The sequence below is a fragment of the Trachymyrmex cornetzi genome, unplaced genomic scaffold (genome assembly GCF_001594075.2).
Source record: "Trachymyrmex cornetzi isolate Tcor2-1 unplaced genomic scaffold, Tcor1.1 scaffold719, whole genome shotgun sequence".
In the NCBI taxonomy this organism is placed as follows: domain Eukaryota; kingdom Metazoa; phylum Arthropoda; class Insecta; order Hymenoptera; family Formicidae; genus Trachymyrmex; species Trachymyrmex cornetzi.
Window position 1 is genome coordinate 353,725 of NW_017300047.1, and position 14,006 is coordinate 367,730.

The 14,006-nt window shown below is 33.1% G+C and overlaps 1 protein-coding gene across 2 annotated transcripts in view; it reads left to right on the top strand.

The window, feature by feature from the left end:
- The window catches only part of LOC108767712 (limbic system-associated membrane protein), a 197,433-nt gene extending 187,541 nt beyond the window's left edge, over positions 1-9,892 (top strand). For both annotated transcript variants that reach the window (XM_018517712.1, XM_018517713.1), the window contains 2 exons: positions 3,817-3,959; positions 8,475-9,892. In XM_018517712.1, coding sequence (XP_018373214.1) covers positions 3,817-3,959; positions 8,475-8,590 — 259 coding nt within the window. In that variant the 3' untranslated portion in view covers positions 8,591-9,892. The remainder of the gene's footprint in view (positions 1-3,816; positions 3,960-8,474) is intronic.
- The last annotated feature ends 4,114 nt before the right edge of the window (positions 9,893-14,006 follow it).

Here is a 14,006-nt window from a genome sequence, read left to right on the forward strand (position 1 = left end):
ATAAACAATATTTAATTTAATACATGATACAATCCCTTAATTATTATTCCGAATTATTGCATTCCGCAACTTGGCCAATTGCCATTTATCATTGCATTAAAATGACGCGAGTCATGCATATAGAAATTTTAATCAGTGACGTTAATCTCATTACTTAAGCTGGTACGCAAGCTTGAAACTTTACTCACAAACGCAAAAATAACGTTGCTCGTCGTTTAACCTTCTAAAACTTGTGGAATTAACGCAAAATTAAAAATTATTTACGGTACAATAATTGAAATAAAGGCGCAGCTTTTAGCACAACGTAAAAGCTATTTAAAAACATAAATATCCAAGTTTAAATTTACATTGGAGCATGCTAATTTTTTAAGCTGATCCCAAGATTCTCGGTAACTGTTTTCTATTTTCATTTCGCGTTTCCGTATCGGATTAATTGTAAGAATTTTCTCACAAAAGCTCTTACGTTGCTGGGTGCAGGCAGTGGACGCTCGACATCGCGAATAAACGAGCGATCACCTACCAGTGTTCAACCGGCCAGGGATAACGAAAGCGACAAATTGCAGGAACTTTTTCGATTAAAGTCTCGCTTACTCGGCGCGATTCAAAACCTTTCTCGGTCAAGTTTCCACTCTCAGCGACACGCAATCCAGCATAAATAAGGACGTTCCTTCGCGAAAGGATAGCGAAGCTGGGGAAACGGCTGTAAAAGGGAAAGCTTTGTCTCCCTGTGGAATTTCACATTAACAATGGTAGAACGTAAAGAGAACGACCATTGAACAACAATTGCGACATGTAAGGTTACGTCATTGCCAAACTACAACGAGAGAGAGGGAGAGAGAAATGCTTTGCTGCGGAAAATCACATTCCAATTAAGTAAGCAGTTGCAGCAGAGTGAATTGAATCCTTAATAGGATCCATTTGACATGATTGCCAATTTAAATCATTCTTTGTGGTGGTTTCATCCCTCTATTGCCCTTTTTTGCTTTCTCTATATTCTTGCTAATATCCTTTTACTCTCAAAAGTCGTCACAGCAGAATATTATGAAAGATATAGTCGGTCTTGAGAAAAGTCACGTTAAATTCAGCACGATTTGATCATCCGTTAAAATAAAACTAATAAAGAGAGACCGCAGTTATCAAATAATACTTAGAAAACTTATATTATTCCCGTAGGACACATGGCGTGGCGATAATATGTCCAGGGCGGTATCGCCATAAAAGCGCACGCTTTTGTTCCGTGCGGTCACGTCTGTCGTGTACAGAACGCAAAAAGGAAATGCTAAAAAATTCCTCTGTAAAATATTTACCGGACAAACGTTTGCCGCTCTAGCTGTCAAGTAGCCTTTAAAAGCGCGAACTGAAAGTCATATAGGATACAGCTCCAACGCGATCGTCGTCAGAGTCGTAGAATTGTCAACAAATCTGTTATAACTTTTATAATCATACTGTTTGTTAACTTTCGTCTCTCTCTCTCTCTCTCTCTCTCTCTCTCTCTCTCTCTCTCATATTTTTTTTATTTCATCAAATACCGTTACTATTACATCTAGGTTTGATATTTTGAGAGGATATAAAATCGTAATCATGTTACAAACTATTAACTGTGTCGTCATCTCTCAATATTTACTGCTCTGCTGGAACGCTCCGAATCGACACTTGCACCTCGTACTCGCACAAAATGCTCGCTCGAATAGTCTCCTTTTTCCGCTAGTTTCTCACAAAAATAGGAACGTCAAGTACGAGAGCAATTTTCCGCAAGACGTCTCTGCAGCATGCAGTTTCACGCGGAAACTTTTCTCCCTCGAGAGAAGGAGAAAAGGTATATTTCTGCCTGCAATTAGTGCACTTTAACGAAGTCATTGTCTCGTTGCATTCTTCGCACTTCTTTTCAACTTGAAATACGATTTTACGAAAAGGACCGGCCTCGTTATAAGGTACTGTTGTATCCGATGATTTATCAATGTGCAAATGATGGACGCCGTTTTATGACATCGATATAAGATGAATTAAAAGTATGGGAATAATGAAATTACATTGACACAAAGCATGAAATACATTAAGTACTTTGTAAACTGTTTCAAATTTTGTGTGATCCATTTTTTATTTCCAACAACACAAACAGAAAAATTGTTCATACTCTACAAATTTTCTTAAGCTTTTATGATACTATATCATAATAACGTTTCCCCCGTGTTTATGAAAGCAAATTTGCAAATTTGCACGAGGTTGAAATATTCAATTTAACGCAGCCAAAAAAAAAACAAGCGTAATAGATGTGAAGTGCGTTATCAAGATAGGTCGACGGCTCTGCACAAATATTTATTCGGTAAAACTTATTATTCTGTTTGCACAGAGTATGTACACACCACTCTCGCGAGAACCGATAATTTTGGCTCAATTTGCGATTAACTTATCTTCTGCCGCGTAAAAAAGTTCGCATAAAATCGTGCGAATGAAGAGCGGCCGTGCCAGATGAGAGCAGAGATAAAAAGAAGTCGAGGAAAGAAGAAAAACGACTTGAGTGGTGATGGAGAATCAGCGATTAGTTAGGACAAAGAAGCAAGGTGCAAGGGCAGTAGAACTGGCAAAATTGAGAAGTTCTTGTTAACCTAAGGAGATGCTCTCTTCTTTCGCACTACAGCGAACGATTCACGATTTTGCGTTAGTCATTTTTCTCGAGAAATTTCTAATATTTCCGAAAAGCATGTCATTGTGATTGACACATTTTTTTATCTCGAATGTACACTTATTAGCCATTCAATTAATAGGTTTTTGTAGCAAATGTTTTCTATAATTATTATAGATACTTCGATAAAAAAAAAGGATTTGTGAATTAAAAATTTCGAATATACAGATTTAACAATACTGTAAAAAAGATCACATATAAAATTACAATACTTGTACTCGATAATTTTGGGACTTATTATTAAAGGTTTACATTTACACGCGTAAAGTCACAACTTACCAATAAAATATTATTTTACTTTATAGTAGGTAATATTCTTCTTTATAGTATTAAACAATTTGCAAAAATAAATTTACAATTGAAGTTAAATTTATAGAAATATTTACGTATTAATTTGTCAACAAAGTACATACAATTTTTCTTAAACTATGTTATTGATACATACAAAAATAAAAATGCATATATAATATGTGTGATATACTGTCAGTATATAATATATAATATAATATATAATATAATATAATTGTTATATAATATAATAAAAATCTTTACATACACATAGAAATTATATAATATACTGTTATAATTTTTTGTCTAATATAAAGCGATATTTACTCGATTAACGATAAAAGTATTAATTTTTTAAGAATAATTTTATATTATTTTTTAATTATATTATTTTTATATAATATTATTTTTAAATTATTTTTTTGTATATATTATCTTATATTATTTTATATTACCTATATTTTCACCCTTGTACACATATTATTTATGTAATTTTATATATTTTTTTACAGTGTGCGCGACAGAAGTTGAATACATAAATATTCATATTACTTTCAGCTATGTACATCGTCAAGCGTACCGAGAGAAAAACGTTTAGTATTTGTAACAATAATTATATGCTAAAATAAATATGGTTAGCAACTCCATTTTTTAGTTAATTACTGCTAGAATGTTAATACATACATAGTTGGCACCAAAAGTGATATAAATTACAGTTAAATTACAATAATTACAAAACCATTTCTTTCTCTCAATGAGTAATACAAAATATGGTACAGTGCACAAAACATTCTTGACACGATTTTGGAGCATTGAAATTTCAACGCCGTGTCTACCTGTTATAGCGTGAAAACGGACTTGATGGAAGAAGGGGCCAATTCGACTCTTAGCATAGCTAAAGTCGGACCTTCGGATAGCGGAAATTACACCTGCCAGCTTACCACCATGCCGGACCAACCTGCCACAGTTCACGTTCACGTTTTGAACGGTGAGGATAATTTATTTCTCGATATTTTTCGATTGCTCTTTAGTGCATCGTAGCGTATGAAATGTACGATGTTGTCATCTAATTCAGTTGCGTTATATAGGACGTATCAAAACGAAGAACAAAATGTTGAATATAGTAAATTTGAATAAATATAGAAATTTATTATTTCTATATTTTCTATATATAGATTTATTATTTCTATATTTTCTATATATAAATATAGAAAATATAGAAATTTTCAAATTGTATATAAAAAATTGAGGGGAGTCGCATAGTATTCAATCAAATGTATAAAACATTTACTATTGATGTACATATTGACAGTAACATCAGATACAAAATATATGTCGTTACACTAAAAGTAAACTGTCCAACTTGTCCGCCGAATTTTCATACGAAGAAAATTTGAAAATCAAATTAAATAGGACCGAGACAATTTGAATCATAATAATTATTAATATATGAATGAAGGCACTTTTTCAGTTTTATTGAAACAATATATATACATGTTTTTGTAAAGACGAATATTTAAAAAAAGACTCGAAATTTTTCTTGGAAAATATAGGACAAAGCTTTCTAATGTAAAAACTTGAAGTTAAGAGGATATTCTAAAAACAGCGACCGCAAATAAATTACTTTCTTCCTACAGCTTTAACACATTATTCATGAAACCACACCTCGCATTTTTGGCGGCGTTTCCCGTAGCTAACAAGCATACGCGAAATCTGAACTTTCCAAAATGCCTCGTTATCCAAATTGCACTGTTACATCATGTAATAATCAATTGCAAATAATATTTTTAAAAAGTCTGCTTATGATATGATATTTTGTAAACGAAACAAAAAAGTTATGACTATTAACAATGTTCTTTATTATTTATTCTATTTTCTTTGTTTTTCTATTAATTTTTTAACTATTTTTGCAGTTTTCTGTTGCTATCGTGAAATTTATTTCACAGAAGCGGATACTTCAAAATGCCTGTAAAAATCAATTTATTTACGCAAGGCATACGTAACATTTTACATTTCACAAATACGTTTGTAGAATTCAGATTACTAAAAATTAAGAGCACGTCGCGTCGTGTAACTAAACGTACTTGTTTATACTGAAACACGTGAAATGTTTATTTTCGTTTCTTTGATGACGCTGTTCGAACGATCGAATGTTCAATTAAACGGTGTTTAAATAGTACAGGAATTCTATTGTACTACCTTTGTGTGCATATGCGTTTTATTTAATTTGGATTTGAAATTTGTCTCGAAAAATTTATCGTCAAAATTTAATCTAGTTTTGGAACAGTCTGTGAAAACTTGTCTCAAACGATTTTGCTGGTTAACATGATACGAAACAATCTGATAACAGTTAGAAGGGAATTGTACTGCAAGTCTTAAGTAATTGACGAATTCACAACATTCACCGATGCGCGGTATTCGCGCTTGCTCCTATTACAAAAGCCGAAACGTTTGCTTATAACTCAGTATAACTCTCTCTCTGTGTAATAGCTGCAGACTCGACTATTTATTACCGAAGTACACGCTTTTGAAGTATTTAATATTTATCTTAAACTGCGCTCGCAGATGCGCCTAAAAGTCCTCTTGATGTTTGACTCCTACGAGAAAGTTCGCATGTCGGAACTTGTTATAAAGGATCTTCTTAAAACGCTTTCGCGCAGGAACTCGCGACGAAACTAAGTACGTAAGTTGAGTTTTCTGACTATACAGACAAACTTTGTACAAATGCTTTGATGTTGCGACTTACGCATTATGGTTTCCGAGTTAATCTCTGTCTATCAAACTCGTATGACATTTCCCAAGACAAAAGGAAACTCTTGTAAAAAATCCTATAACTTTTTATTTCATTATATGTTTGTTACTTATTTTATTACTTTTCCTATAATTCTTACAAAATTCTAATACTAAAAAATAATATTTAATTATACTGAACAATTCTTTTAATACTTAAAATAAATAATTAATTACAGTCTTTCAGTATTAAATTGATTGGTATTATATTTAAAGTATTAAAATTTAGAATATTAAAAGCATTGTTGTTCAAAATAAATAATTAATTACTGTCTTTCGATATCAAATTGGCCAGTATTAGATTTTTGTAAAGGTAGTCTGTCAAAGAAGTATCATTTTATTTTAAATTTGGGATGCTATTACTTGCACGTTCTTGTTACGAAACCTCCGTAATAAATAGAATAATTTTCTCGTTTCTTTAACAAGATTGTTCCAATTGTTCCTATTTTCTTTTCAACAGGAGGTTAGAAATAAAGATATGTATCATAGTAGAGACATTTCTGTTTCACAAAGACAACACAGAATTTCGCCATGACACGATATCGATGACGGGGAGACTCACTTCGCGCGGCGTGCAAAAATAGTTCGTTCATAAATTCAAACATCTTTCAACATATACGATTGTCTGCGACTTCACTTGGAATCAAATCCCGAGGAATTCACGATCTCACAGGAACCTCATATTACAACATGACTCACGCAAATGTCATTTCGATTATCCTGCGTGGAGCTTAATACAGGCTCGACACATCTCAATTGGAACTAAATTGTACAAGATGTTTTGGATGCTTTCCAGCAAAAGACACAAATAACACAGTGTAACAGTGAATCATTATATCCTTGTTGTTTGCCAATGTTAAACAAAGATGACATGATCACTATGTCACACAGTGTCGCTTACTGGAAAGCACCATTTGATACTTGCATTATGTAGCTCCGGCTTTCGTTACAAGCTGATGTTCACTAAACGCGTTTAAATTCGATCGCGAAGCTTACACTGTTTGACAAGTAAACGTTCACATTGAAGATCTTATTGCAACAGTAATAGAGACTAATCCACAATGTAGTTAAACATGTGAAACTGGTGCGTGATAAAGCCCTTTATTCATTTTCTCCGTCTTTATAAAATAAAATTCGTCCGTTGTTATTGTAAGATCTTTAAACGAAGGGCTTCCTGCAACGGCGAACTAACATACATTTTGTAAAAACATAGAAAATAAATTCTAAAGTTAAAGTGATGGGAAGTATGAATTTATTTACACATTGTTACAAGAACTCTTTCATATTTTGACACATGTTCAAAAATTGTTTAAAAATGTTTATTACAGATTGCAAATCGTGAATAAGAAATATTATGAAAAGAATAATATTATAAAAAGAATAAAATTTCTCTGATCAGATATTTACATTACAGTGATAAAAAAATATGAATCACTGCATAAACATAATAACAATAATAGTGAGTTTAACTTCCGGAATGAACAGAAGAATTATAATTCGTATATTATCGACGAGAATAAATCAACAGAAATAAATCTATTTTCGGTCAAAGCGGATCTTAGTACTTAAATATTTCAGAGTAAATTTATGTACATATCTCTCTCTAATTCTATAAATCGTGCGCCGAAATCTTTTTCGATTTTGAAACACTATTATAAACAGAACTAAAGCAATAATATTACATATTAAACTGACAATGTAATAATTTTGATGCTAATTTATATATAAGCATCTTAAAAACTGTAAATAATTTAATTTATTGCGAGAAATACTATTTCAGCCGGGATTCGGATCTCTTGAATCTCTTGATTGTTGTAATAAATACTGCCAAAGCTTCTTAAAATGTTTAGATTAGCATTAAATTATAAATCCTTTTAAGATACTAATTAACATCAAAATTATTAAATTGCTTGTCAATTTAATATGCAATGTCACTACTCTGATTCTATTTATGATTGCGTTTTAAGACCGAAAAAGATTTCAACTCATGATTTGCAGAAATTGGATATGTACATATATATAAATTTACTCTGAAATATTTAAACATTAAGGCCGATATTCATAATCTGTTCTTATTTCAAGATCGTCTTAAGTAATGTCTTAAAATATTATGAACACCACCCTTAGATCCACTTTGACCGAAAATTTATTTCGCTTCATTGACAAATAGAGAACTCTGTCATTTATCCTTTCTATACCAATATTAGCTATCACATTTTCAACTACGTTGTGGAATAACCCATTGTTGCAGTAAACATTCTCTTCTATTAATTATGAGAAATCTTGGATATTACGGTAGTTCAAATTAGAATATTAAATATGTACACTTTAATATTTGTATTAAGCCGGCACCCACGTTCAAGTAAATTTGCAAATTATGGCCAGTCTAAATTTGTCAAGTAATCCTTACGCAAGCATACTTGACAAATTTACTTGAACGTGTGTGGAAGGCCTTAGTTCTTAATTATGATTTTTGTTTTAATTATACACATTATTATGCGTTATAATTTTTGTTTTAATTTTTACAAAATATCCGAAAAATATAAAAAGCTTATACATTATTATTATTATCTATAATTTATTCATTAAAGTTTAGTTAAGTGGGGAGGGGGGGGGCCTGCTAAGCAAACGTAAGAATTCTCGATGCTTTCGACATGTCGAAAAAGGATCTGCGAGCATTTCCTTGTGAGTGTTTTTAACGCTGTTTCAGGAGAAAGTTTAGCCGAGTTACATCATAGCGGTGCACGGCTCGTTCGAGCGGATGCCACTAGCTCATCACTATTCTTCCTGGCTGCCGTTCTAGCCCGATCAGGTCAGGTGCTCAGATGAAGGCTCGAACAGCTTCCTTGGGTACCACGAAAACTGCCCGGGTTGGTGAGAGAGCACTTCGTGGCGATGACAAAGGGACAGTGCTCCTCAACGATGAACGAAACGTTATCACCTGTGCACCGCACGAACTTTTCTATTATCGTGACGAGAGTGGACATGAGGGCCAAAGTGGGAGTGTGTTACGTTACTATATTACGTTGACATAAAAGACGTAGGCGAAGATACAGAGGCGGTTGGCTGCGTTGTTTTGAAACGTTATTCTAAACGCGATATGGATCGCTCGGCATTTGCGAGATTCATGTCGGAGCGTTTCTGTATCGCAAAATAATACCTTCGTCAATTATCAGCACAATTTTATTCAAGCGTTTATACATGGGATTAAAATTTTCCACGCAGGATAGACGCCTCAGTGAACGACCGGTTTTAATCTCTTTAGCTAATTAATTCATCCGAGTACTCACAATATTATGTACTCATTTATAAGAGTATTATGGATTTAATTATTATTTGTTAAAATGTGATAAGTCGTTCACTAATGTGCCTGTCTCGTTTTTAGCTCAGCTCGATCGAATTTCACTTCGCGAAATTCCATTAGGCTTGAATATTTCTGTGCGACACCCAACAAGACGCGCTCGTACCGACTAAATTACCGCAAGTATAGCATGCTGATTACCAGATGCGAAGCAAATTATTCGGTCATTGTGAAACGATACAGCAACGCTGTTAACATCGATCGTGCTGTTTGGTGCGCATTTGATTACTCGATATTAGCACATTGGTAAGTTATCATAGCGCAGTCGCTCTCGCAGCTAGAAATGACCAAAGCTATAGTAAAATCATAAATCTGCGTATAACCGAATAACCAATAACCTGTAAACAATAAAGGCTCGGGGCACAAACTGCTAACCGAGTCATTGGAGTGGCTGCTATCACGTATCACTGGCTGTGATAATCGAGACAAATTGCGCTGTTCAATTCGGCCTCCATCCATCACTATTCATACCATTATATTACGAAATTCTCGGCATCCAGCGGAGCGTTTTTTTTTTTGTTTTTTTTTTAGCGTGGAACGAGTGTGAGGATTCACACGGGACTCGCAAATTTTTCAATTAACGGGATCACGAGCTTTCATCGTTTTATCGAATATTATTTTATTATTGATAATTAAAAGGCATCTCGTCGACAACATTGGTTATCGGTCTATCGAAGACTGTTACCTATTGATAGGGTTTGTTGAATATTTCGAGATTATTTTGATTATTATAATGAATTATTATTGTTAATTATAATAATAATATAATATGGATGCATATATATATTATACGCGCTGTAAATTAAATTAATCTACAGTAACTTTTAATGAAATGTATTGAAGAGAGAATGATTAAAGCAGACAGTGCATCAACTGCGTCTGCTTACCAATATCGGTGCCCGTTCTTTGTGACAGGGTGTTAACGTATTGTATGTTTGTATAAATTATAAAGTCGCCAAGATACATATTCAGATGCTATGTTTTTTATCGTATATGAAGACAAATACGTTTCATAATTTCATTATGTTTGTGTCTCGTAATTATATTACCTCAACAGTAAAATTTAAAACATGGCTTGCTTAAACATCATCTGAATATGTGTTGTACAGTGATGAAGGTACGCTTGTCTTTCATGCAGCCAACCAAATCTTTATGCTATGAAAGTGTGTCTGCTGTGTACATGTGAGAAAGAAAGAGAGAGAGAGAGAAATTGCGCGCTATAATATATAAATTTAAGCCAAACCTAACGTTTTATCGTGAGGAAAACGAAATCACGTAATATACAATATGCGTTTTACAAGAACTGGCCTTGTCTCTTTGTATGCCTCACAGTGCTAATTTTAGAAGTTTAGTCTGAATCATAATCGAACGTAATCTTTCAGGTAAGTAATACACTTTGAATAAAATTTATTTTAAAAGGCATATACACGATGACACAAAAATTTGTATGACAAAGTTTTGTGCATTTATTAAATTATTACAAGTTGGTAGCAAACTAACATTATTAACACTAAAAATTTTGATATCAACGACAATTGACATCAGCTTGCCACGGGGTAGTATAACATAAATTTATTAAAAAATCCTGAACTATTAGTTATATTACTTATTAACCTTTTATAGACGCCGTTTAAGATCACCTTTTTTAATTTTATAAATTATTCGTTCAATTTTTATAAAACTTGGTCTATATAGAGAAATTTTTTATAATTAATGCTTTATTCGAGTCTAAAGTCAAAAATAAAAAAATTCAAAATGGTACATTTAATATAACGGAAATTAAAAAAAAAAATAATTTGATCATCATAAAAGTCGATTTTAGGAAATTTTTAATTGCGAAATATATGTATACATGACAAATTTCCAGTTTTGTTTATTAGTGCTCCGTAAACAATTAATACTAATCAGTTAATACTTAATAGTTACTGATTTCCAAACTGATTTTTACACACTGATTAAGAACTCTGACACGAGATCCTTTTTCATGGAGGTTACTATTCTATTGAAGTTTGATATTTTCATACCACATTCAAACTCAGAGATACCAAGAACCTCCTAAATCCGAGTTTCACAATAATTAGTATTATTTTTATATTATTCATTTTTATATTATTCACAATAATTAGCATTATTTTAATATTTTTTTTTAAATTTGAAAAATTCCAAGACCAGAATCGAATTCAACTCCAAAGACCTTTAAAAAGTAAAATCATTCCATAAGTTACCTTATTAGAAAACTCTGGTCCAAGAGATAAATAGAAATAAAAGAACTTGCACTAAAAAAGATTTTTACCGAACTGAAAACTGATCTATTGCCTAGGAAAATTTATCCGTGGAAAGATGCGCGGTCATCATTGATGCATTATCAAACAAAGCATTTTAAAGATTGGGTGAGTTCAAGTCAGCAAAGCGGCTAGGTCTGCTCGTCGAGCAATTAAATATAATTAGTTGGATCCACAGGTAAGAACTAATCATGCTCATTCGCTCGGCAAGCATGCCTAGCCACTTTGCCGACTTGGATTCGCCCATTGTATCGAGGTTAAAGGTGGATATTTTGAATGTTAATTATAATTTTTTGTATTTAATAAAATATAATCAAATTAATATCTAATTTAATCTAATTAATCTAATGTAATATTTATTAATCTAATTAATCTAATTTAATCAAATATAACAGTCCACACACAGTTTGTTTTTTTTTTATAAATGTACATTACTAATGATTTGATAAACACAAAGCTACGTGGCCAAACTTTTTTGTCATCCTGTTATAATAAAAGTTACAGTAGCACTTGAAAACAGTTTGAAATGGCGTAAAAATTCTTCAAATCCCATTTTCTGCGAATTTCAGATTACATTCCCTTTTACATAACATCTGTTTGATCACGTTAAAGGATTGTCACGCTTTGACTTATTTTTGAATCGGAAAAAGTATCAGATTTGACAATGTATATATATTACGCCACACAAAGCGGAATGTAGGATCGTTGTCGCAAAATCGTGCGCGAAGTTTTGTAAATCGAGCATAGCGAATTAGAATTCCGCACGTACAGCTGACGTTGACGACATCGTCTCTTCCGTAGTTTGTGTCGCGTGTCTCGTTCAAACGAGGCATTTCCTCTCTCACTCGGAGCTTACTCGATTTGCAGTTACAACGCGACCCAGAATACATATGCGAGATTTTCATTGATTGGAAAACGAAGAGATGTCTGAAACACTAGTCCTATTTGCAAACCTTTATGAAAATTATTTCTAAAACACTTGAAGCTTCTCAAATTACAGTACATAAATATAACGTACATTTAGCCTTTAACAAACGGAGATTTTTATTTTTAAAATCTTATAACTTTTCCTTGATTTAAATTTTTAGATTGATTATAATTCATTATGTCATTATATCCTTTGCCTCAAAATATAACACTATTTTAGTGCCATTACAGGCTTTTCCAGCTCTGGACCGAGAAATGGGTGTCTCAATTCCTAGACAATGGCACTCTGATGCAAAGATTGTACTGTTTTCTTTGTCAGAGATTCATTGATTGGCTAATATTGTTTTATTATCATAAGTAGGAAAGAGTCAGAAAAACAAGTATTTGTTTGCTTTGCTTTTCTTCATTGCGCCGCAATTTTCTATATTTTATATTATAGAAAAAGTACGCTCCAGTATATTATAGAGTTCATTAGGATTTCCTATAAAGATTAAGTTTCACTTTAAAAAAAATTGGATGACTATGAGAAAAATATTCACAGTTCAGTTACAAACACATTATACAATGAGAGTAAATACGTGTGTGTAACTTCAGTTTATTAGATTCTAACTAATAAGGAGAACGAAATTCTAAGGACTATATATATAAATTAGATTTTGAGGATTCTAAGAAAAACGTCATTAAACGAGCGAGTCTGTTGTGCTTCTCTTGAGAGAAATATCAGCCACGCGCAGTGCTTACGTTTTATGAAAGGAAGGTATGACTCAACCCTTACTCATAAGTCCAGCTTCGGCCAGCTAACAAAGCGTTGCACCCTTCCGTACAAACGCACGGACCGCTTTCACACCCAGCTGCGATTAAAGGACGAGCGACTGTAAAAATAACATAGTCAAATTCCAACGTTTGCTGGTATTCTCGTTTGCTAACCTCGACCGAGATTTAACGAGGTTTGAGCGTCATCAAAAACCGAGACTGAGCCGCACTCCGCCGTTCCGGGGCAAGACCCATTTCCGGGACGACGTACCGTTACTTATCGTACCGCGTGTATATGGTAGAACGGTCGCGCTTCGCCTCTCATCGGGAAATTGAAGCCAGCGGAACTTATCGTCATCCCAAGCCGCAAGTGGGATACGCCGCGAGTAACGTACGGAGTATATACGCGGGAAGTAGCTCGGATAGCACACCGACAGATTGGACGTGGCTCCATCGATCTCGCCGTTGGACCTCCAGGAACTCTATTCATCCGTGCGCGATCCGCCGACATCCACAAACGAGATTCTTCATCTTCTGGAGAGTAACTTTTCACGTTCCCTTTCGAAAGCTCGTTCGAAAGCAGCGACATTCGAAAATTTTTTTCAAACACTATGAGGGTACTTCCAAGAATTTTACCGAAATAAATACATTGACATTTGTCCACAACGACAGCCTTATCATTTAATATTAGTCAATTATAATATACGTAGATAATATATATAATTAATTAGAAATATAATTAATATCATATTTTTAAAACAATAAATTGATTTTTAAAGACTAAAAAAAAATCTGAGAAATTTTTTACTATACGAAAAGGAAATTTTGCTAAAGTATTTAAAAATTTAGCTACAGATCTAAAAATAACTTCGTTGATCCATCAAAATAATTATGTAGAAGATTCAACATTGGTTGCTACAAT